Source organism: Nycticebus coucang, chromosome 10 (assembly GCF_027406575.1).
Source record: "Nycticebus coucang isolate mNycCou1 chromosome 10, mNycCou1.pri, whole genome shotgun sequence".
NCBI lineage: Eukaryota > Metazoa > Chordata > Mammalia > Primates > Lorisidae > Nycticebus > Nycticebus coucang.
In genome coordinates, this window is record NC_069789.1 from 60,535,086 (window position 1) to 60,560,862 (window position 25,777).

The 25,777-nt window shown below is 46.0% G+C and overlaps 1 protein-coding gene across 1 annotated transcript in view; it reads left to right on the forward strand.

Moving 5' to 3' along the window:
* Positions 1 to 3,143: 3,143 nt before the first annotated feature.
* The window catches only part of LMOD1 (leiomodin 1), a 47,202-nt gene continuing 24,568 nt past the window's right edge, over positions 3,144 to 25,777 (forward strand). Inside the window, exon 1 of the mRNA XM_053606065.1 lies at positions 3,144 to 3,652. Coding sequence (XP_053462040.1) covers positions 3,392 to 3,652 — 261 coding nt within the window. The 5' untranslated portion in view covers positions 3,144 to 3,391. The remainder of the gene's footprint in view (positions 3,653 to 25,777) is intronic.

Genomic DNA, 25,777 nt, shown 5'->3' on the forward strand with positions numbered 1-25,777 from the left:
AGTTGTCATTGTTGTTTACAGGCCCAGGCCGGGTTCGAACCCGGCACCCTCTGTGTATAAGGGTGGTGCAATAATCTCTGTGCTATGGGTGCGGAACCTGCACTGTAATTTATTTTTTACCCCAATAAAGTATACTTTTTTTTTTTAAGAGACAGAGTCTCATTTGTCGCCCTTGGTAGGGTGCCGTGGCGTCACAGCTCACAGCAACCTCCAACTCCTGGGCTTAGGCGATTCTCTTGCCTCAGCCTCCCAAGTAGCTGGGACTACAGGTGCCCACCACGATGCCAGGCTATTTTTTGTTGCAGTTTGGCTGGGGGCTGGGTTTGAACCTGCTACCTTTGGTATATGGGGCCAGCGCCCTGCCCACTGAGCTACAGGCGCCGCCCTAAAGTATGCTTTTTTTTTTTTTTATATACAGTTTTTGGCTGGGGCTGGGTTTGAACCTGCCACCTCCAGCATATGGGGTTGGCGCCCTACTCCGTTGAGCCACAGACCTGCTCCTAAAGTATGCATTTTAAGAGAGTAACAAAGTAACAATGTTTGATTATTCTTGTATCCCTCTCTTCACAGTGCCTGACAGGGTGCTACTATACATATAGTAGTATCTGAATAAATGCTTGAATGAATGAGTGAAGTGAGAACCAGATGAAAAGATTGTGTGTGTGTGTGTGTGTGTGTGTGTGTGTGTGTGTGTGTGTGTGTGTACTAAGGGTGGTTACTATTGAAGGAAAGGGAGGAAAAGGTGAGAGAAGAAGTGGGCTGGGGAAAAAAGAAAAGAACATAGGAGAAGAGTGAAAAGTTATAATAAGATTTATTGATTGATAAATATTTCGTTTACCATGTATCAGATACATCAACTAAATGTTTTCATGTGTATGCCCTAATTTAATGTTCGCAGCAATCTTGCACAACCATCACCCTTATTTTACAAATAGTTAAGCCAAGTGTCAGAGAAGGTGGCTTGCCCAAAGTCACATGGCTGGTAAGTAGCCTCTGGGTCATTGGTCTCAAGGGTCCAAGCTCTTAATTATTATTATTTTTTTTGAGATAGAGTCTCACTTTAGCATGTCTTCAGGTATAGTGCTGTGATGTCATAGCTCACAGCAACCTTAATCTCTTGGGCTCAAGTGATTCTCTTGCTTCAGCCTCTCAAGTAGCTAGGACTACAAGCACCCACCACAATACCCAGCTATTTTTAGAGATAGGGGTCTTATTTTTGCTCAGGCTGGTCTGGAACCTGTGAGCTCAGGCAATCCACCCGCCTTGGCCTCCCAGCGTGCTAAGATTACAGGTGTGAGCCACCACACCTGGCCCTGGGACCCAAGCTCTTAACCATAAATGCTATCCAGCCTCCCTTGTTTTCCCCATAGTCCCTGTACTTCTCTTTTGAGACCTTTTGCTGACTTTTAATTATTTAATTATTTAAAATTATTTGTTTAATAACTATTTTCACTGATGGAACGTAAGCTCTAAAAACCCAGGGACTACACTGATTTTGTATCTTTAATGGTATACACCTTATTCTTAGAACAATGCCTGACATGTAACAGGCAATCAATAAATATACATCTACTACCTGCCTGAGTACTGACTTTTTTTTTTTTTGTAGAGACAGAGTCTCACTTTATGGCCCTCAGTACAGTGCTGTAGCCTCACACAGCTCACAGCAACCTCCAACTCCTGGGCTTAAGAGATTCTCTTGCCTCAGCCTCCCGAGTAGCTGGGACTACAGGCGCCCGCCACAACGCCCGGCTATTTTTTGGTTGCAGTTTGGCCGGGGCCGGGTTTGAACCTGCCACCCTCGGTATATGGGGCTGGCACCTTACCGACTGAGCCACAGGCGCTGCCCTTGACTACTGACTCTTAACATGACAATCCTCAGGCTCCCCAGAGCCCCTCCTTCACTCTTCCCTCTCAGCTCTGCCTGCCTCAGGTCTGTCCTCAAATCCCACCTGTGAGCACCACTACTCTCCCCAGCCTTAACCTAAAGCTGAGCTAGTAGACATTAAATGCCATGGCCAAGTTTTAGTCCCAGACGATCCCTGGACTCAGCAAATGCTGATCAAGTGACTGTCTGTCTCTGACTTAGGATGGAAAGATGCCAGGAAAGATCGAACCATCTACCCTGATGGGTTACACCAGGGCTTCTAGAAGGGATTTTGTGGCAGGAGGGAGGGGGGCAGGAGATTGAATGTCTCTGTGACTTGTGCAGGGCAGCATGATGGATGAGCAGTGGAAAGCCATTCTATGAAACATGCCAGACCTGTTGCAATAGTATCTCTCCCAACGGCCCAGCATTCTGTTTCCCTGAAGACACGCTAAATCATGCTCTGGATTTGTGTGTGGGTGGCAACCTGCTGGCTCCTCCTCTGGGCTCCCAAAGGAGGTCTGTGTTCACATGCCCCAGGGGAGGAAGAAGCATTTGAAAACTGGAGGAGGTTTGAACCCTTTTACCAAGAGACTTGGAGTCTCACGGAAAGTGACGGCTCTTTAAGAGTTCCTGACTTCTAAAGATCCTACTCTCTCTCTTTCCCAAATAGTCTGCCAGTTTTCAGTTTTGGGACACAGTGAGAAGGATTCTCTCTTTTTCTCTCTCTTCTCCCTCTCTTCCCTCTCTCTCAAATAAGTGGCCAAAGGAGGTGAGAGCCTCTGATGCTCAGCATTCAGGCTGCCCCTTGGAAGAAAAGAGTGGGTGGGGGGGTGATTAGGGGTACTGGCCCTTCATCTCGAATCGAGCATCTTTCCTGAGGCTGTAATCACCTGTGAGTCCCCCAGCACATTACCAAATACAGTAGAAAGAAGTTAAAGAGCCACACACTGACCACAGCGACGTCCACCCGGTGATGGAGAAGTAAAATATGTGTTTGAACTTGCCCCAGGCCAGCCAGTTCACAAACCCCCGTGGCCTCATCCTTGCCTGCCTGGCTCTCTGTAGCCGTGATCTGCTTCTGCCAGCCTCTGCATTTTTGTATCTTTTTCTCATTGCGTGGCCCCTTGTCTTTAAAAGGCTAAACTGCTCTGTACTAAATTTGGTCACGCAGCGCTCCAAGATTCCCTGGAATGTCCTCAAGTTTCAAACAGCTCTGACAGTGAAGCAGGCCCGCCCCCAGCGTGGGGATTGGCTTCTCCTTTCGGGGCTGGGCAGTTGTCACGTCTTATTGGCCCCTGGTTAGACCAGCCAGGGTCCACTAGCCCTGAGCTGCAGGGAGGCTGCAGTGTCCACTTAACACTTCAGCATCTGTAGCACAGCAGGACCAAGCAGCTACCGTCCTCTACCAGCTGGGGGTTTGCTCCCAAGCCCACTCTACTTCAGATCAGTTCAACTCTCTCCCTTCCCTGCCCTCCAGAACTCCCATAGCCTCTGGCAAGAGCCTCAGCTCACTTTGCCAAGATGTCCAGGGTAGCCAAATATCGCAGACAGGTGAGCGAAGACCCCGACATCGACAGCCTGCTGTCGACCTTATCTCCCGAGGAGATGGAGGAGCTGGAGAAGGAGCTGGATGTGGTGGACCCAGACGGCAGTGTTCCTGTGGGGCTGCGGCAGAGAAACCAGACAGAGAGACAGTCCACCGGCATGTACAACCGGGAAGCCATGCTCAACTACTGTGAAAAGGAGACCAAGAAACTTATCCAGAGGGAGATGTCCATGGATGTAAGTGAGCAGAACCTTGGAGGGAAAGAAGGAGGGGAGGGAGGGCTGGAGACTCTGCCTCTCTGAGTAGGATGCTTCTTTCCTTAGAAGAAAAGTTCTTGTTGGCAAAGGATTTAATGGTTCAGAACCGATCATTATACATGGAACTAACAGTGTGAATCTCTTACTCCTAATTTCTCTTTTATAAGCAGCAGTTGGATATGTTGGAGGAACATACCATCCCACAAAATCAGAAAGGCCTAATAGTAGAATGGGAGCTGGAAGGTGTCCTTGAAGAGTTTGTTGTCAGGTTGATTCCATACTGGTCCATCAATCCCTTTTTTGTCCTCAGCATTCATCCCACCCTATGTAGAAGAAGGTGCAAAAGGATAGAATTACACTTGCAGTCTCCCATCAGCCACCCAAAAAGAGAAAGCTAAACCCTCCTTGTGGGAAAAAGACTTAGAAATAATCCTATGGCACATGGATCATTTGAATTACACTTGCAGTCTCCCATCAGCCACCCAAAAAGAGAAAGCTAAACCCTCCTTGTGGGAAAAAGACTTATTTCTAAGCCCAATGGGCTTAGAAATAATCCTATGGCACATGGATCATTTGAGGAGGTTCAGGGGCAGGTGGGCTTCCCAAAGCAATAGGAGACAGGGCCAGGGGCCTATGGGCTGGGAAATGTGTCTTAAAGATGTGATAGCCTCAAGTTTATTCCAGGGAAAGTGTTTTTGTTTGTCTGTTTGTTTTCTGCACTCTCCCTTTTATGAGCTAGCAAGGCCATTTGGGGGGAGGATGAAGATATTTCACCAGGAGGATACAGAGGAGGGAAGAGGAGAGATGTTTTTGGAAGCCTCTGTTCATATCTGGGAAGGGCTTAAGCACAACTTGCTTTCTGTTTTTCTGGGCTGGCACAGAGGAATTGTTATTTTTTTTCAGCATTTTGTTCAGATGTGAGTTTTCTTTGGACAAACTAGACTGGCCTGCACTTGAGAATGACTTTTCAGGATCCCTTCGCCCATAAGGAAGAGTGTTAATGGGAAAACTGTTCTGTCTTTGCAGTGGGTCTCTTCTACTCAGCGTGTTTCTTGTACATTATCTGTTACTTGTGAATTATTGCAAGGAAAGGTTCAGTCTCAATTGTTGTTTTTTATTTTGCTTCTATGGAAACTGAGGCCCAGAGCTTTGAATGACATTCTTATTTTCATAGAAGAACAGACCAAGGGAATATTATCGCGTCAGACTTCTGTGGAATGTCTGGCTGAATATAAAACTGTGTTGACCGCTAGTCTCAAGCCTGTAGGTGGTGACTCCTTGAAGGCAGGATGGGAAAGTAGGGAAGAGGCGAGAAGGGGCAAGGCAAGGGGCGTAGAGGAGCTGGAGCTGGTCGTCCCCCAATTCCCCCCACCCCCCACCGCCCCAGGCCTGTGATTAAGGCTTCGCCAAGAAGTAGGGAGACTGAGGGAAGCCAGGAGGCTCAGGAATTTATGTCCTGTGAACAAGGTGGTTGCCCCTGACGTAACTATGACTGTGGTGAATAAATACTAAAACGTTTATGGGAAAAAAAATGGTACCTCAAGACAGCTATTGGGAATCATACTGAAAGCAATGATATGCAGCCGAAAGCCTTAGCACCCCCATAAGTCTGGCTGTACTGGTCTCCCATTCCCAGCCCCCAGACTCTGTGCCCATCACTGCCTTATACTCAGTGGCTGCTTCCGGTGCTGGGAAAGCTACTCGTGAGGCTGAAGTCAAACAAAACGTTCTTAATGATAAGCAAGACATTTAGGCCGCAGCGTGAGGAATTCTCATATTCCTGGAAATTTCATTCTCATGAGCCTTTTTCCTCAGCCAATGAATTCCATGGCAAACCCTCCCCACCTGTCCTGCTTCCCCCACCCCTGACAGGTTCACCTTTGTCCCTGCAGACAGAGTCCTAGTCAAGGACCAGAGGATGGCAGGTGTGCTTGTGTGCACCACCTTGCCATACGGAGATGCCTTCAGGACCATTTTCCCTCATGGAGACAGGCTGTTTGCGCCCATGCACTCTTCCTCACACTGTCTGGGGGTACATGTTGGCACAGGGGCTGGCTGGAGTTTAGGGTGCTCACTGAGCTGTGAGCAGAAGTCACCTCCATATATCTGGGTGAATGGGAATGAACCCTAGAAGGTGGCTTCTTTAGCACCAATAGCAATATGGTGAGCGTGCAGTAAAGAACTTGGATTTCAATATCAGAAAAAACTGGCTTGAGTACTGAGGCTTAGTTCTTTCATCTACAAAATAAGGGTGACAGTACCCGTCTCATGGGACTGCTGTGAAAACTAAAAGGGATAACAAAGTAAAGCAATTAGCACAGAGCTTGACATGTACTGCACAGTCTATAAATGGTAGCTATGAAATTATCAATTCCTTTGGATCAAGGAAGCCAGAAACTGGTGGAGTGAGCCAAAATCAAACCTCTACCCCCTGCCCGGTCCCTCCCTACCCCCAGTCCCCTGAGGGGTGGGCAAGTCGTGCCTGTTGATTCAGTGAGTGGCCAGAATGAGCCAGCAAAGCCTGGATGCTTGGGGGTAGGGGCAAGAACAGTGGGTGGGGCCCCAGGCTGGACTGACGGCAGTCCTTGCTCATGGTGGCCTGCACCCTATGCAAGGAGCGAGACAGTTGTCAAAACAGAGTAACCGTGAACCTGTTTCCCTGGAGTTGAAGAAGAGCAGCAGAATGAGCATTTACTAAGAACCATCTGCGTGCCAAGCACATTTACCCTTTCTTTTATGTAAGCCTGACCATTCCTGAGAGAGATTTTTATTCCCGTTATCTCAGAGACATTGAATAACTGCCCCAAGGTCACACAGCTAATAGTGGCCTGCCTGACTCTGAGATCTGTGCTTCCTCTTCTCTGCCACACTAGGGTACATAAAGGGCAGCAATGCCAGTCCCTGACCTGAACAATTTATAATCCAATCAGGGTTACAAAACACGTAGAACCACCACAGAGCCGGGGCACGGTGACTCACACCTGTAATCCCAGCATCCTGGGAGGCCGAGGCAGGAGGATTGCTGGAGCTCAGGCATGGCAGACTTGCTTGAGCAAAAGCCAGACCCCTCCTCTACCCAAAATAGAAAAACTACCTGGGTGTGGTGGTAGGGTGGCTGTAGTCCCAGCTACTCAGGAGGCTGAGGCAGAAGGATCACTTGAGCCCAGGAGTTTGAGGTTGCTGTGAGCTAGGCTGAGGCCACAGCACTGTAGCCTGGGGACAGAGCAAGACTCTGTCTAAAAAAAAAAAAAAAGCAGCTAAGGCGCCAGCCATATACACCTGAGCTGGCGGGTTCGAATCCAGCCTGGGGTCACCAAACAACAATGACGGCTGCAACCAAAAAATAGCCAGGCGTTGTGGTGGGCACCTATAGTCCCAGCTACTTGGGAGGTGGAGGCAGGAGAATCACTTGAGCCCAGGAGTTGGAGGTTGCTGTGAGCTGTGATGCCACAGCACTCTACCCAGGGCGACAGCTTGAGGCTTTGTCTCAAAAAAAAAAAAAAAGAAAACAAAACAAAAGAAAAAAAGAGAAACCAGCAGAAAGTGTTACAGAGCAGTGGCCACATATTCACATGTTGTTCCCATAAGACAGTCTGACTGGATGCTCATCTCCCCACCCCTGTGAGTAGGAACATAGCTATTATTAATAAGAGCAAGTGTGAATTACAGAAAGTAAATCTTGATGGGATACTGAATTGCATGAAGGAATTTTTGTGGATTACTTTTAGGTGTGATAATTGTATTATGGATATATTATTTAAAAAAAAAAAACAAAGTCTCAAGCTCTGTTTCTCATAGCACACAGCAACCTCTAACTCTTGGGCTCAAGCAATTCTCTTGCCTCATTTTTTCCATTTTTAGTAGAGACAGGGTCCTGTTTTTGCTCAGCCTGGTCTCAAACTCCTGAGCTCAAGCAATCCACCCACTTCAGCCTCCCAGAGTGCTAGGATTACAGGAGTGAGCCACCGTGCCTGGCGTGGATATGCTTTTTAAAGCATCCTTATATTTTAGATATAAACACTGAAATATGTATGGGAAAAATTGGATTTGGGAATTTGCTTTAAAATTATCCGGGGATAGTATAGATGAAACAAGATCAGCCACTGGTTGACACTTGTTGAAGTGAGGTGATAAGTCCACGTGAGTGTTCAGTATATTAATTTCTTCACTTTTTTTTGAGACAGAGTCTCAAAATAGCTGGGTGTTGTGGCAGGCACCTGTAGTCCCAGCTACTTGGGAGGCTGACACAGGACGATTGCTCAAACCTAGGAGTTTGAGGTTGCTGTGAGCTGTGATGCCATAATGCTCTACCAAGGGTGACAAAGTGAGACTTTTTCTCAAAAAAAAAAAAAAAAATTAAAGAAACTAATATATTGAACACTCTTGTGGACTCATCTCCTCACTTCAACAAGTGTCAACTGGTGGCTGATCTTGTTTCATCTATATTACCACACAGATTATTTTAAAGCAAATTCCCCAATCCTATCAATTTTTCCCATACACATTTCAGTGTTTATATCTAAAAAAAGAAGGATGCTTTAAAAAGTATAATCCCTCAGGACATCACATTTTTGGAATTATCTGCTTTCTTGACTGTCTTCTTTAACAGCTTGTGTGATTCCGGAGGGCAAATGCTAACACTGTGTCGTGCACACAGTGGGCCCTCAGCCTCTGGTTGTTGAATGAATGTTAAGATGAGGCCAGAGGTGGAGCTTGGAAAAACCAACAGACTTTTCTCCCTCACTTTAAAGGGCCAGACCTCTCAGGCAGGGTGATTCTACTTGGTCCTCTGGGAACCCACCTTCAGCCCAGGTGGAAGGCAAAGCCCCTGGGCAAGTGTATGGCCAGCGGTTCAGTGAAACTCATGTCCTGGGCTCCAGTTTCAGGAACCGGATCCCACTGGATCAATTCATCTGTTCTTTTTCCTTCCCAAGTGGGAGAGAAAATCTGCAGCCTGCCTCCCCCTTCCTTCTCCCTAGTGTTACCAAGGCCTGGGGATTAGCACCTGTACCCAGCCAGGAGCGGAGGCAGCTAAGCTGGGGGGTGGAGGAAGTTTTCCCTAGAGGTAAACTTGAGAAGCAAACCTGAAGCACCTCTCACTAGCCAGCAGCATGAGGCCTGAGCCTCCTGACCTTCCCCTCCTGCTGTCTGCACAGCCCAGGCAGCCCTCTCGGCCTTCAATCCTCGTCACCCCTCCCCCACTAGTTCTAGTTCACGGCTCAGTGTCCATGGTATCTCTGTGGAGAAGGTCTGAGGCCACAGCACTAACCCTCAGAATGCCCTTTGTGGAGGGCCGGGCCCTGTCAGGAGTGCGCTGGGCAGCACGGCTCATCGCTTAAGGAGATTAACCTTGACTGGTACACACCCAAAATAGCCCCAGAGCCCAGGGTGGAGAGGGCAGAAGAGGTGATGGGGGCCTGTTGACCAAGGGAGGGGCAAAAGCAGGCACCAGAGAGGATTGGGCAAGCTGAAAAGCTCTCCCTAGAATTTGAAACTGCCCCCTTCAGAGTTTGAAAGAGCCACTATTTCTGGAAATAGGTAGTGGGATCCACAGGTGTTTGTTTCAAATATCGTTCTTGCTCGCGTCCTATACCTTTTCTTCTGTAGGCATATAATTTTTAAAGAACTTTGAGTAAGCCATCTGTGCCTCCTGCCACCGTCAGTGCTGCCCCTAGGCGCTCGCCTTCTCCTTTGGGAGACAGCAGGCATAAGCTTGGTTGGCTGGCAAATGGAAAAGGACCGCAGGACAGATGGATGGGACCAAGGAGTGCTCGTAACTAAAATGGTTTGCCCGCGAGAGGGGGATGTAGATGGTCAGGAGGGGAGGGTATGAGTTCCTGCTGACCAAGGGGAGGTTGCTACTAGCATCACGGAAGACTGGGGCTTCTTCATCCCCAGGCTGGGGAAGGAAGGTGAGGACAAAGTCCTGGTCTAGCTTGTCTGTCCACACCCCTTCAGCCTCTCTCACTCCACTAAGAGACTCTGGAGTATCTGTGTCAGACGATGTCAGCATATCAACAGCAGGTCCCGGAGTGTGCAAAGCCTGAATGAAGTACACTGGGAGAGATACACACATGTGCACATGCCACACACACACACACAGAGCAGGAACAGAGGAACTGTAAAAGCACAGGAATGGGGGGAGGGGAGAAGGTGATTTCCACCTGCCTGTCAAGTTGGATGAATAGGAATACACAGGCCTCTCCAGATCAGGCCTTTTCTTGTTTATTAGACCGCTTTGGGGATGACCAGGAGAAAAGAAGTGGTTTAGCTTTAGAGCATCAGTTTCCCCAAGGGCTTATTAGCGTCTGGGTGGATTGATGTAGAATGCCTATGGGTGTTTGGAATCAGATAGGTCCAGGTTTGAATTCTGCTTCTGCCCCTTACTGATCCAGTGAACTTGGGTAAGTTACCTCAGGAAGGAAGAACATTAACTTTATTGAGTTCCTTCTAGTGCCAAAGGTGTCATCACATTAACATAGCTTCTGGAGGCTCAATTACCTTACCTGTCAAGCCCGGAGTGATAACATCAACCTTCAAGGCTGGTGTGAGGAGTAAAGAGGATAAAGTATTGAGAGTGTTTGGCAAAGCATGAGAGACCTTCTTTCCTCATTGCACAGACTTCATACCTGTTTATGTGCAAAATTAACATTTTTAAAAATTTCTCATGAAGGTGGCACCTGTAGCTCAAGCGGCTAAGGCGCCAGCCATATACACTAGAGTCGGTGGGTTTGAATCCAGCCCGGGCCTGCCAACTACAACCAAAAAATAGCTGGGTGTTGTGGTGGGCACCCATAGTACCAGCTACTTGGGAGGCTGAGGCAGGAGAATCGCTTAAGCCTAGGAGTTTGAGGTTGCTGTGAGCTGTGATGCCAAGGCACTCTACCCAGGGCTATAACTTGAGGCTCTGTCTAAAAAAAAAATTCTTATGAAGTTAAAAAAAAAAACACTGTCCGCAGGAGTGAAGGGATGACAAAGTGGGAGGGAAGGGGAGGAAGAAAGTGAGGAGCTAACTCAACAGATGAAGGCAAGGCTTGTTTAATTACTTGCTATCTGGGCCCAGTGGCCTGATTTTTTTGAGGCTCTGCCTAATTTATTTTGCCATCCTAGGCCTCCTGGGCCTAAACTTAGTTGTTGGGTTGGAAAAAAATGGCAGAGTCAAGGGACTGGGGAGAGCTTTCAGACTGGTGAACTCTCCTTGTCTGCACCCTTCCACCCTGGCATGAGCTCAGCAAAGCCAAGACTGTCTTAGAGGAGTTTGACTTCAGTTGCCTCTGGGGCCCACTGTAGAAAGTCCAAGCTGGGGTCAGGACGCTGTTTGCAAACTGCTAGGAAGAGAAGGGCCTCCTGCTCCTGTGCCACCGTCCCAACTCCTGCTCCTCCCCTCACCTGCCTTCCCTCACGGAGGACCCACAGGCTCTTTCAGGTTGTTACTTCATTAGCCCCTTTTCCAGACCAAACCAGCAGGGCTGACAGGACCCCTGCCTTCTGGGACAGGCAAGCAAAAGGTGCAGCATCCTTGGGGTAGAAGTTCCAGAGAAAGCTGTGAGTGCAGAATGTATTGAGTCTAGTGGGTAGAATAGACTCTTCAGGGGCCCACTGGACCTGGATTTGAATTCCATTCAAACTGTCACTGACTAAAAGACCAAATAAGTTACTTTACCTCTTTAAGCCTGTGTTTCCCTTTCTATAAAACGGAAATTACAAGGCTTAGTCATAGGACAGCGGTGAGGTGTGACAAAATAATCTACACAAAGCACCAAGCGGAGTGCTGGGTGGGCAACCTGGTGGTAAGTAAGGGCCTGCGAGCGCTAGTTTCCTGCCTTCCTTTCACTCCTGTACACTCCATCCGTTCCCCTTCTCTTCCTTCTTTTTATATACAGGATTTGTGATTGATGTTTTGTGATGACAAACAGGAAAGAGGACCCCATTAAATCATTAACTCCCCACCTATTTAGTGAGTTCCTATTACATTAGGCATTTTTTAAATGCCAGGATAGAGTAGTGAATAACATAGACAAGATCTGGTGGCGCCTGTGGCTCAAAGGAGTAGGGCGCCAGCCTCATATGCCTGTGGTGGTGGGTTCAAACCCAGCCCCCGCCAAAAACTGCAAAAAAAAAAAAAAAAAAAATGGGTGGCGCCTGTGGCTCGAAGGAGTAGGGCACCAACCCCATATGCTGGAGGTGGTGGGTTCAAGCCCAGCCCCGGCCAAAAACTGCAAAAAAAAAAAACAGACAAGGTCCTTGGTCTCATAGTGATTCTATAGGACTGGGTGAGGCAGACAATCCTCTATGTGCTGTGTAGGTCCCAGAGAGCACATGGCAGAGGGGAAGGAGCCAGCGAAGGGACTGAGAGGGGGAGGACATTCAGAGTGGTTTCACAAAATCAAGTGAAAAACTGGCTTCAAGGAAGAGAGAGGACTCTTCCATGTCCATTCTTGCTGAAAGATTTAGTAAGATGAGACAGAGAATTAATCATAGTACTGATAAGACGGAGGCCATGGGAACCTCGACAAGAGTGATTTCAGTGTGCTGAAGAATAGACTCAAAAGACAGAATAGTGAATAAGGATTGGAGAAAAAGTCTCCTTTTTTCTCAGAGTTTTGTTCTGACGGGGAACAAAACAGTAGGGTGGTAGTTGGAAATAAAGGTGGAATCAAAAGAATATATATATTTCTAAGACAGGGAATATTTATTGTAGCATGTTCATTGCTGATGGAGAAATTTAGTAGAGAGGGAAACTTTCATGACACCAGGAAAGGAGGAAAGAAGGGATGGGATGTTTGGGAGTTGAGGGGTAGGCCTCAGCAGCAGGTGGGCATCTTTTATATTAGGGAGGAAGCAACAGATGGGCAAGGATGCAGTCAGGGTGATAAATGACGTCTTATGTGTTGACATGTACACGGTGCTGCTCTGGGAGGACAACACTGGTGGCCAAAGATAGGCTGGAATCGAAGGGAGGAGAAACTTAGGAGGCTAAGACAATAGTCAGAGATTAAGCCTCAGGTCTCAAGAAAAATGCATGGTGCTCCCTGGATGAGGGTAGAGAAAACATTAAAACACTTCCGATGTAAATCTGGTGTGGGTGCATTCAACGGACCACAACCCGCTGCCAGAGCTGCTTGAAAATCCAGTAGATTTTCACCTCCAGTGCTTCCATCTTCTGTCCCCAAAGCCGCCCATGCCCAAGGAAAAGGAGGGAGCGCCCAGGTCCCTTCTCAGCACAGGATTGGCAGCTGGGGGGTGGGGGTGGACAAGAACTACATTTGCAAACCAAACTAGGGGGACCTGGGGCTAATTGCCAGCTTGGACTATATACCAGCTGTGCGGCCTCAGACAAGCATCTAATATTTATAAGCACCGTTTTCTTTTATTTTTATTCTTTAACATCTTGTCTTGTACTTCTTATTCCCCTGAGAGGTTATTCAATTGAGAGCAACTGGATGCCATCATATCCCTTGAGCACATTCTGCCTGCTGTCCTCCTGACCCACTCTGTTGAGATTAGGATTTCTCCCTCCCTCCCTCCCTCCCTCCCTTCCTTCCTTCCTTCCTTCCTTCCTTCCTTCCTTCCTTCCTTCCTTTCTTTCTCTTTCCTTTCTTCCTTTCCTTGACAGAGTCTCACTATTTCCATGGGTAGGGTGCTATGGTATCACAGCTCACAGCAACCTTAAACTCCTGGGCTCAAGTGATCCTCTTGCCTCAGCCTCCTGAGTAACTGGGACTACAGGCTCCTGCCAAAATGCCCAGCTAGGCTTTTTTTTTTTCTATTCTTTCTATTTTTAGTAGGGGTCTCACTTTGTTCAAGATGGTCTTGAACTCCTGAGTTCAGGCAGTCTACCTGCCTCGGCCTCCTGGAGTGCTAGGATTACAGACATGAGCCACTGAACCCAGCCATATGTGGATTTTATCTAATACATGTTTTACTGAAATATAAAATATATACATAAATGTGCACAGAACGTAAGTGTAGAATTTCATGAATTATCAGGAAGCGAAGAAGAAAATTGTCAGCACTGTCTGCCAAGCTTCCTCCTCTAAGGTAACAGAATCCCTATTCTGACTTCCAGCCCCACAGTTAGTCTTGCCTGTTTTTAAACTTTATGTATACACACACACATGCAATATGTGTTCTTTATGTTTGTGAGAGTCAACCATGTTGTTGTTTGTAGCTTTTTTTTTTTTAAGAGACAGAATCTCACTTTGTCGCCCTCAATAGAGTGCTGTGACATCACAGCTCACAGCAACCTCCAACTCCTGGGCTTAGACTATTCTCTTACCTCAGCCTCCCAAGTAGCTGGGACTACAGGCGCCTGCCACAAGGCCCGGCTATTTTTTGGCTGCAGTTTGGCCGGGGCTGGGTTCAAACACACCACCCTCAGTATATGGGGCCAGCGCCCTACTCACTGAGCCACAGGCGCTGCGCTGTTGTTTGTAGCATTTTTAAACCTTCACTGCTATCTAGTATTCCACCACACAAATATATGCACATACCACCATTTATTTCTTCATTTCACTGTAATGGACATTTGGGTTGTTGCCAGTCTGGGGCTATTACAAAAAATGATGCTAGGAATAGTTTTGTACATTTTTGGGTGCATTTCTGACTTCATTTCTATTGGATATGTACCTAGGAGTAGAATTTCTGGGTCATAGAAAACGCATAGTGAACTTTAATTTCTTCGTTTGCAAGTAGAGATGGTACTACCTAATTTGAAGGTCCCTGTGAGGATCAGATATAAAAGTTTGAAGAAGGTCTAACACAGTGCATTGCAAACAGTAGGCACATAATTAAGGGATAGCCATCATCATTTCTAATGGAGTCCATCTTTGACAGCAACTGGATATCATTTCCCTTGAGCACATTCTGCCTGCTGTCCTTCTGACCCACTCTGCTGAGATTTGGACACTTCACTAAAGCCTAGGTCAGATTTCCCACTTTCCCAAAGGTGAAAACCTAAAGGCATAGTCTACTTCATGGCCTCTTCTCATTCTTAGCCTTACTTACTCCTGGTATGAACAACTTCTCTTTCATTCAATTTTGAGGTTCTTTCTGGCTTGACTTATTTTCCTCTTTAGCTTGTATCTTACTTTGGTCATTCCCAGCATAACCCTTAGTTCTCATTCTGAACCCTCCCCAGCCTTTCGTCACCCTAGCTGGATGAAACCATTTGGCATTCCCATTCTGCATCCAAGCTGCTGATCATACCTGCAGAAAGTAATAAGTGCCTCTGTAGATTAAGATCCCATGACTTCAGCCCAGAAAACCTCAACAAGTACTTCTTACTCTCCTGAGAGGTTATTCAATTTTTTTTTTTTGAGACAGAGTCTCACTCAGTCACACTGAGTTGAGTGCTATGGCATCATAGCTCACAGCAACTTCAAACTCCTGGGCTCAGGGGATCCTCCTGCTTCAGCCTCCCAAGTGCTAGGACTACAGGAGCTTGACACAATGTCCAGCTAGGTTGTTTTTCTTTCTATTTTTAGTAGAGATGGGGGGCTCAGTATTGCTCAGGGTGGTCTCAAAATCCTGAGCTCAGGCAACCCATCGGTCAGCCTCCCAGAGTGCTGGGATTACAGGTGTGAGCCACCGTGAGGTTATTCTAAGAGTTATCCTTTCTCGGAAAACCTTTTCTCTCCATCTCTTCCATCTCCCACCACCTCTCTTTTCACCCTCAACAAATGATATAGGGTGGTGCCAGCTCCATATGCCGGAGGTGGCAGGTTCAAACCCAGCCTCTGCCAAAAACTGCAAAAAAAAATAGCTGGGTATTGTGGCAGGTACCTGTAGTCCCAGCTACTCAGGAGGCCAAGGCAAGAGAATCACCTAAGCCCAGGAGTTGGAGGTTGCTGTGAGCTGTGACACCACAGCACTCTACCCAGGGCGATAAAGTGAGACTCTGTCTGAAAAAGAAGAAAAAAAAGAAAACATTGCGCAAAAATGCCTTCAAATTCGTCTTCTGTCACCTGAAATATGTAAGCATTCATATATACAAAGTTTCTTTCTTATCTCATGGAAAAGATATCCCTCCTCCTGTCCCAAGCTAGTACCCCCACCCACTTTTTGGATTCCGTTCTCTCCTACCAATAGGACAGGGGCCTTTGCTCCTGTAAACATCTCTCTCCCTCTCCCCCGACATTCCTATTGGATATTTCTCTGTAGTCCCCACCTTCTCTCCTTTCCTTCTTATCCAAGCCATAGGAAATATTATCTACACTTACTGTCACCTTACGAGTCTTTGCTCCACCAAGGCGCAGACATCAGCCTTGTTGAGGTTTCCAAGGAATCTCCTTGTTGCTTTATCCAAGGCACACTTTTTTTGTTTGCTTGAGACAGTCTCATTCTGTTGCCCCAGGTTAGAGTGCCGTGGCATCAGCCTAGCTCACAGCAACTACAAATTCCTGGGCTTAAGCAATCCTCCTGCCTCAGCCTCCTGAATAGCTGGGACTACAGGCATCTGCCGCGATGCCCAGATAATTTTTTTTTCTTTTTTTCTTTTTTTGAAGCAGTCTCACTCTGTTGCCCTGGGTAGAATGCCGTGGCATCCATAGCTCCCAGCAACCTCAAACTCTTAGGCTCACGAGATCCTTTTGCCTCAGCCACCTGAGCAGCCAGGACTACAGGTGCCTGCCACTATGCCCCGCTAGTTTTTCTATTTTTAGTAGAGACAGGGTCTCCCTCTTGCTCAGGCTGATCTCAAACTCCTGAGCTTAAGTAATTCACCTGCCTAAGCTTCCCAGAGTGCTGAGCCACTGGGTATGAACCACTGAGCCCAACCAAGCACACACTTTTTAGTCTTTATCCCATTTGTTTACTTGGTGGCATTTAACCACCTTCTCATTGTGAAAATATTCATTGCCCTTGGTTTCAAGGTACCACATTGACCTGGTTTTCTTTTTAGCTTTTTAGCTATTCCTTTCTAGTCTCCTCTGAGGGCAACTCTTCCTCTAAAGCCTAAATATTATTGTTCGCAGGGCTCTGTCTTCCCTGTGCAGTCTTCTTGGGTGCCTCCATCCAAGTGCATGGGTTCAGCTCCCACCCATGTGCTCTGTCTCTATCTCTGGCCTAGATCTCTGATTTGAGTCCTAGATCATTCAGTTGCCTCTTGGACACCTCAAAGTGTCTCAAATTCAACTAGTCTGAAAATAAATTAATCATTGTCACCTTACTCCACCCCCAAAGCTGCTTTTTCTTCTACCTTCCACACTTTGGTAAATAGAAGTCCCATCTAAGCAGACACCTAGGTCATAACCCTGGGAGTTTTCTTGCTCGAATCCCTTTCCCAGTGTTTCCTGACTTTCCTGGAGACAGAATCCTATTGATTCCACCGCTATGGTTTCTTTTCACTCTTCCCCTGCTCTCTATTCCACTTCTATCACTTCCACCCATATCACTTATCAACTAGAAGGATGCCGTGACCTCCTAACTGATCTCCCTGCCTCTCTTCTCATACCATAGCAATCCACCACCACCCCCCACAGCTGCCGTGTCTTATTATAAAATGAAATCATGATCTTGACTCTCTGCGTAAAAGCCTTCAGTTGCTCAACAGAGCTTCCATGATCAAATTCACAATCCTTAACGTGACTTAGAAGGCTCTTGGCAATCCAGCCCCTCCCTATCTCTCAACACTCTTCTTGACTTTTGCCCTTTACTACGGTTGTACTGTTGGAGCTCCAAAGATGCTGTGCTTTACTTTGCTTTCTTTGGGCCTTTGAACATACCACCACCTCTACTGGGACTCTAGGCACAGCCAACCCTTATGCCTCTTTCATGGCTCAGCTCAGTTGATATCTTTTCTAGAAGGTTTTCCTGACCTCTCCAGGGTGGGTTGTGTTCTCTACCTCTGTGTTCATAAAGTACCATCTGTAGCTTCTGGTGCTTCCTATACCCCATACATGTAATACATCATTTCATCATTGCCTGTTTCTGTACTTTGTCCAAACTTCTTCTTCTTCTTTTTTTTTTAATAGTTGCATTTAGTTACCCTTGGTAGAGTGCTGTGGTGTCAGAGCTCCCAGAAACCTCAAACTCTTGGGCTTAAGCGACTGTCTTGCCTCAGCCTCCCATGTAGCTGAGACTACAGGTGCCGCCATAACGCCTGGCTATTTTATTATTATTATTATTATTTTAGAGATGGGGGTCTCACTCTTGTTCAGTCTGGTCTTGAACTCCTGAGCTCAAGCAATCCACCAGCCTCAGCCTCCCAGAGTGCTGGGATTACAGCAGTGAGCCACCAGGCCTTTGTCCAAATTTCTAGAGGGCAAGGCTGACTTATTCATCTTCATGTCCCCAGTAGTACATAGAGTATCTGGCTTAATAAATGCCTTTTGAATGAGCAAACAATGGAGAGTTTGCAAATAACCATTCTTATCGTACTCGATTGAATTTACAGAAGTTATAGTTAATCTATACTCTGACACTGCTTGAAAATATGATTTGTTGTCTAGCTCCTCAAATGAAGGGACATTTGGCATTGATTTCACCCCCTCACCCCAAATTTCTGTAAACAACCAATTAAATCCATCCAAAACTTACACTCTGGGATCTGAATGGTTGGAATAGGTCACTGTGATGTTTCCCCTTTGGTTTGAACTTATTCTATTTTTCCTTCCTTTTCTTCTCTTTCCAGTGTTGTAGGGATCTGAGGTTAACATTTTTGCCCGTTTGCCTATGATCGCTGGGGCCCCAGAGATAACCCTAAGAGGAAATGAGTAATTTGCTTTATATGCAGCCAGCTGAAGCCTTCAGTTCCTATCATTTGAATTCTTCTCTAAAATATCTGAAGAAGTTCGGCAGCTTTGCCTCTAGATCTATAAAAAGTGATACAGCTCTCCTAGAGAACTTAATGCAAGCAGATTTCCCTTTGGATCATACACTTAAGCACAAGAGAGGGAGCTGCCTTCCTCATGCTACTAACCGAGACTACCCCTTCTCATCATTTGGATTCTTTCCTAAAATATCCAAAGAAGTTCGGAAGCTTTGCCTCTAGATCTATAAAAAGTAATACAGCTCTCTTAAAGAACTTGATAAAAGCAGATTTCCCTTTGGATCATATACATAAGAGCAGGAGAGGGAGCTGCTTTCCTCATGCTACTCTTAAAGCCTGCCCCTTTCCGAGGCCCAGGACTGTGGGTAGGAAGACCTAGAAGTATCCAGATGTGTTAATTCTGCAGCCATATAGTCACAGACTTGCCCTTCTACAGCCTGAGTGGTGAGGCTGGAGTAAAGAAGGAGCAGAGCTGGGATTAGGTCCTTGTGGGCAAATGATCAGCTTTTCTCAGCCAGGCTTCTGTAAGAGAATTAAGCCCTAAAGAAAATGAATTTCGTGACTGTTTCCTCAGTCCTCCCTGTTTTAGTCCTTTTTGTGCTGCTATCACAGAATACCACAGACTGGGTAACTTATGATGAGCTGAAATTTATTTGGTTCATGGTTCTGAAGGCTGAGAAGTCCAAGATTTATGGGCAGTATTTGGTGAGGGCCTTCTTGCTACATTACCCCATGGCAGACAGCAAAAGGCAAGAGAAAGTCAGAGGGAGCCCAAGTCTCCTTTTATAAGGAATCCACTTCCACAAATATGGTATTAATGATATGGTATTAATGTATTCATTATACATTAATGAATGGGAGCAGTGCCCCCATGACCAAACCCCTCCCATTAGGCCCCACCTCCCAACACCACCACATTGAGGACTGTGTTTTCAACACATGAACTTTGGAGGACGCGTTCCAACCATAGCACTCCCAAAGATGCTGAATAGCTGGTCCCATTCTCAATACACAAGAAAAAAATTAATTCATTACATACAATGGATGCCTTAGGGCATTAAGGGCTTAAATTTTCTTCCGGAATTCTAGTTGCCTAAGCTTAACATTGGGCTGTTCTGCTCATGCTAAGTTTTGCAAGGTGTATCACCTACCCCAAATGGCACCATCTCTTTCACTTGCCACTTAGTGATAACCCACTAGTCCCATGTCCTCTCTGCACTGAAAAGCATAATTTAATTCCTAAGTCACCAGGAAAATGTCTAATAATGACCCCAGAGTACTGAAGACTCAAGTGTTCCGAAGGTAAAGTTTCTTTCAGGTTGAGAGGCTTTTGGTTTTATTCTTAGTCTTTGTAATTGTTGCCTTACAGACAGGAGTAGGGAGTAGTATACAGAGCTTAGTCAGGATATTTCCAGATGTACTTTCTTCAAAAACATATACATATTACAATTATAATGTAGTAAATCTCATTATAGACAATATATAAAACATGGGAAGAAAAGAAAAAAACAAAAATTCTTTGTCTTACTAGCTAAAGACATTAACAGTTGTCAAAAGTTTTTGTGTATACTTTCATATGTATTTTTCCTTTTGAGTTGAGATCATTTAATGCACAAACATATATTCACATAAATTTTTGTTCCATGCTTTTTTTCTTTTTTGCTTATCATATTGTAGTCATTCTCCCATGTCACTAAAAAGTCTTCCTAAACATCATTTTCGGTAGATGTCATCATAGTCCATTGTATGGCTGTGTTGCCCATTTGCCTATATTTGGACATTTACATGGTTCCCAGTGAATATACTTTCCAAGGCCCCAGAACCTCAGCACAGGCTCCTTCCCTTGGCCTTTGGCACCCGTCCCCGGAGAGGAGCCAGCCAAACAGATGATAAATAGAACTGTTGACACACTCTTCTCTCAGCTGAGCCTTATGGCTAGACGGGTGAAACAAAACTCTGAAAGGAGAGAAAAAGACTGACTGGGCACTGGAAACAAAGGGACTCATGGTCAGCTCACAATGTAGACACTCCACAACCCCAGGAAACCCAAGGCCACACATGTTATTTTTCAAAAGATCAAATTCTTGATATTGAAATATCTACTGAACAGAGCTAACCCCTAGCTTCCTCTCACTTTGACTCCTGGAGGGGAATGTGTCACTTTGCTCATAAAGCAAATATGCCGGTTGCCCTTTGTCTTGGGAGGAAAGAATTTTTACTACTTAAAAAGATGATCAAGGCTCCAGCTTTGGAAAATTTCAGGTCTAGGGAGCCTGTCAACCAGAGAAGGTCAACTCATCCATCTTTCTGCTTCCAGAGGGCCCTGCCCCAAAGACTTTCCATACCAATAGCAAACCATAACCAGATCAACACAGCACCAGGTCATGAGGCAAAGTAATTTGCCCCTTCCAAGAAAATTAGGCAAAGAGTATCTCACACCCAAGCATATAGGTAAGCACTGAGTTGCTATGTGACTGATGAAAAAAACTGAGGCTTAGAGAGGTCACCCCACTGGTGGCCGAGGAAGTTCTTGAACTTTTTCTTTTGACCTCATGTTGCAACAAACTGTGCATAACTTAGCAGGAAAAAAAAATGTGTCCCTCCATCTTTCTTTTTGGACTTCCACTTGGGTGGGGTATACAGTTGTTTATTCAGCATTTCTGAGTCATCCACTGTGTGTCCAGTTCCAGGATATGTGATGCTCAGTCCTGGTGGCTATCTCAGCTGGCAGCTGTCCTGTCATGGTGCTGGACCCTGGAAACTCTTTCAGTTGTGAGGTGGGCTCTAGCTAGGCTGCCATGCTGCTCTCTAAGAGACCCTAGGGAATAGCTGTCAGGAATCACTCCTGGCCATTCTGTGGTGATTCCTTCTCCTGCCCAGCAGAATCCTTGCACCCTGGCTCCCTTCTCCACCTGTCTTCCCCCACTGTAGACCCCAGAGACTCACTAATCTGGCTTCTCTCCTCTCCTCAAAGTTGCCCCTTTTCTCTCTCCCTTGAAGTTCTTCTCCCCTTCTTCCAAGGCTTGCTGTGGAAGAGGCTTTGGTCTCTCCACTTCCCAGTAGCGCTAGAGCCAGTCGCAAAAGCCCTGTATTATTTGGGGGGGTTTGTCTGTCATTGAAAATGGAAATAAATAGAGGGAAATAGAACTGGCGCCCATGACTAGGGACAACCACCCTGTCTCGGCGCTGTGGGATATAGTAACCGCTTGCCACTGTGTGGCTGTCTTGAAAAGTGGCCAGTGTGAGTTCAGATGTGCTCTAACTGTAAAAGTCACACCGGATTTCAAAGACTTAGCAGGGAAAAAAAGAATTGAAAATATTTTAACAATTTTATATTGATTACATGTTGAAATGATAATATTCTCAAAGGACTAGGATTACAAGCATCAGCCACCACAACTGGCCCCTTTTAAATTTTTAAATTCAGTTTTTTTATTTAAAAAGATCTTTTTATGGAGACATAATTCACATACCATAAAATTCATTCTTTTAAAGTGTGCGATTCAGCCAGGCACAGTGGCTCATGCCTGTAATCCTAACACTGTGGGAGGCCGAGGCAGGTGGATCGCTTGAGCTCAGGAGTTCCAGACCAGCCTGAGCAAGAGTGAGACCCCCATCTCTAAAAATAGCCAGGGGTTGCAGTGGGTGCCTATAGTCCCAGCTACTTGGGAGACTGAGGCAAGAGGATCACTTAAGCCCAGGAGTTTGAGGTTGCTGTGATTTATGATGCCACAGCACTCTACCGAGGGCAACAAAGTAAGACTCTGTCTCAAAAATAAAGTGAAGTAAAATAAAATAAAATAAAAAACATGTAATGTGGCTGGGCACCATGGCTCACACCTGTAACCCTAACACTCTGGGAAGCCAAGGTTAGAGGATTCCTTTAGCGCAGGAGTTTAAGACCAGCCTGAGCAAGAATGAGACCCCATCTCTACTAAAAATAGAAAAAAATTAGCTGGGCATTGTGTGGGTGCCTGTAGTCCCAGCTACTTGGGAGACTGAGACAGGAGGATCACTTGAGCCCAGGAGTTTGAGGTTGCTGTGAGCTAAGCTGACTCAGTGGTACTCTAGCCTGGGGCAACAGAGTGAAAGTCTATCTCAAAAAACAATCAAACAAAACAAAAAAAGCATGCAATTCAGTGGGATTTTTTTTAGTATATTCACTATTCACAAAATTGTTCAATCCACACCACTTCCTAATTCCAGAACATTTTCATCACACCCAAAAGCAGTCACTGCTCCCCATCCACCCTCACTCCTTACTTCCCCTCCCCCCAGCCCCAGCAACCACTAATCTACTTTCCGTCTTTGTGAATTTGCCTGTTCTGGACATTTCATACTATATGTGGTCCTTTGGATCTGGCTCGTTTCAATTATAACATTTCCAAGGTTTGTTCACTATGTAGCATAGTACCTTATTCCTTTTTATGGATGAATATTATTCTACTGTATGGAATATACATTTTTTTAATCCATTTATCAGTTAATGGACATTTGGGTGGTTTCTACTTTGTGGCTATCATGAGTAATGCTGCCTGTGAACATTTGTGTATAAGTGTTTTGTGGACATGTATTCTCTTTTTTTTTTCTTTTTTCTTTCTTTTTGAGACAGTGTCTCACTTAGTCACCCTGGGTACAGTGCTGTGCTGTCATAGCTCACAGCAACCTCAAACTCTTGGATTTAAGCAATTCTCTTGCCTCAGCCTCCAGAGTAGCTGGGACTATAGATGCCTGCCACAACGCTTGGCTAGTTTTTTAGAGGTAAGGTCTGGCTTTGGCTCAAGCTGGTCTCTAACTCCTGAGCTCAGGCAGTCCACCCACCTCAGCCTCCCAGAGTGCTAGGATTGTAGGCGTGAACCACCGCACCTGGCCTATTTATGTATTTTCAATTCTTTGGGCATATGGTAACTCTTTTGAGAAACCAATAGACTTTTTCAAAATGGCTGCCCATTTATATTCTTACCTGCAGCATATGAGAGTTCCAGTTCCAGTCCCCACATCTTCATCAACACTTATTATTGTCTATTTTTTATTATAGACACATAGTAGGTATATATCATTGTGGTTTTGCCAATCTCAAAGAAAATGTTTTTTTGTTTCATTAAATAATGTAGCAGCTTTCTTGCTCTTATTCCTTAAGTCCCTTTCCTCTTCTGATGACTTACTTTTCTGTTCTTTTTTTTTTTATTGAGATAGAGTCTCACTTTGTCATCCTCAGTAGAGTGCCGTAGAGTCATAGCTCACAGCAACCTCAAACTCTTGGGCTTAAGCGATTCTCTTCCCTCAGCCTCCCGAGTAGCTGGGAGTACAGGTGCCTGCCACAGCACCCAGCTATTTTTTTGTTTGTTTGTTTGTTTAGCAGGCCCAGGCCAGGTTCGAATCCACCAGCCCCAGAGCATGTGGCCGGTGGCCTAACCACTGAGCGTGGGCGCCAGCCCAATGACTTACTTTTCAGAATCACCATATTTATTTTTGTGGTTTTCATTGCTATTTATACACTCATGACTCCCAAACCTACATCTCAAACCCAAATCTCTTCCCTGAGCCTCAGATCCTCGTTAAGGATAACTTGTTGAGCATTTAAACTTTACCATGGCAAAAATAATTTCATCACTGCAATGCCGTCTCATCTCCCACTCCATATTCCCCATCCTGTTTATAAGCGTCACTCCTTATCCTGTCAGCCAGACTGGAGATGTTGGAGTCATCCTTCACTCCCGCTTGTCATTCTCCACTTCACTGAATCTTATTAATTGTGCTGCAGAAGTGTCTATGGAGTGCTACTCCTGCCTCTGAACTCAGGACTCAGTCTTGATCCAGGGTCTCCTAATTTCTTTTCTGAACTTGGCAGTAGCCTCCTCCTAATCTCTTTCCCTTAGTTTCTCCCAGCCTCAACGCCACTGTCCAAACAGCTGCCAGAGCTATTTTTCTAAAATGAAAATCTGGTTGTAACTTCTCTAGTTAAAAACACGTACACATCTATCTCCCTTGCCTGCTGCGTGAAGTTCACATTCCTACACACGGTGTATAAAGTCTGTTGTGATCTGGCTCTGGGGGACAATTCTGCTCTCATGTCCTACCACCACTTCCTCTGCCCCACTTCAGTCACAAAGAACTTCTCAACAATCCTTGGATGCGCCATGCTCCCGTAAATCACATGCATTTGCTTGCTCTGTTCCCTCTTACCTCCTATGCCCAAATGATGTCCTCGGGAGGAGGCCACCTCTAAAGCTTTATTTCCACCTCCCCAGATCCCCACCCCCACCCCACACTGTATTTGCTGAGTCTTTCGTTGTGGAGAGACCACTTGGCATCCTTGATTTAATGGCTTGATATCCTTGTTTGCTGCCTCTCTTCCCCCTAGATTTTAACTTCTCTTTCTCCCCCTGGTTGCCCTTGAGCTTAATGACTCAGCTTAATGCTCAACTGGCTTCCTCAGATAGCAAGAGGAATTCCTATCTCTGCGGCCTTGGACAATGAAGAACCTATGTTTCCTAGGGCCTCAGCTGCTAGAAGGGAGCTGCCTTTGGGAGTCGTAATGACTCCACAGCATGAAGCCTTTCCAGAATAACTCCCAAGGCCTAGGAAATGGCGGCTTAATGTATATCCTTGTACCAGGGCATCTCTGCAAGAGGCCTCATCTACACCCCAAGATGAGTCAGTAGTGGGTAGAGGTGGCATTGAAGCCAACATATTCCCTCTTCTCTTCACAGTCCTGGGCCTGTCTGGTGACTTTAGGAAGATATTGAAGAGGCATCTCCCAATTTAGAGGCAATTCTAAACAATGCTCACGGTTTAGAGGCAGCCTGAGCAAAAGCGAGACTCCATCTCTACTAAAAATAGAAAAACTTATCCAGACATGGTGGCGTCCCAGCTACTGGGGAGGCTGAGGCATGAGAATTGCTTGAGTCCAGTAGTGAGAGGTTGCTGTGAATTAGGCTGACATCGTTGGACTCTAGCCTGGGCAACAGTCTAAAATCCTGTCTCAAAAAGAAAAAAAACAGTTTAGTGGCTCAGATGGAGAGATGTGGTACAGTTAGATGCTGCTTGGTGGCCGGCTCCCTGGAGGTTTGTGGTAAGGTACCAGAGAATTATGCCCTACGCTGTGCCCTGTCTAGTGGGTATAACCATCTAGCAGGCATACCTATCAGATTTGTAGATTATCTGAAGCTGAGAGGAACAGTGAGCATGTTTATTTCTTTATTTAAAAAATTTGTTTTGTAGAGATGGAACCTTGCTATGTTGCTCAGTTTGGTCTCAAATTCCTGGCCTCAAGAGATCCTTCCTCCTCAGCCTCCCAAAGTTCTGGGATTACAGGCACTAGCCACCATGTC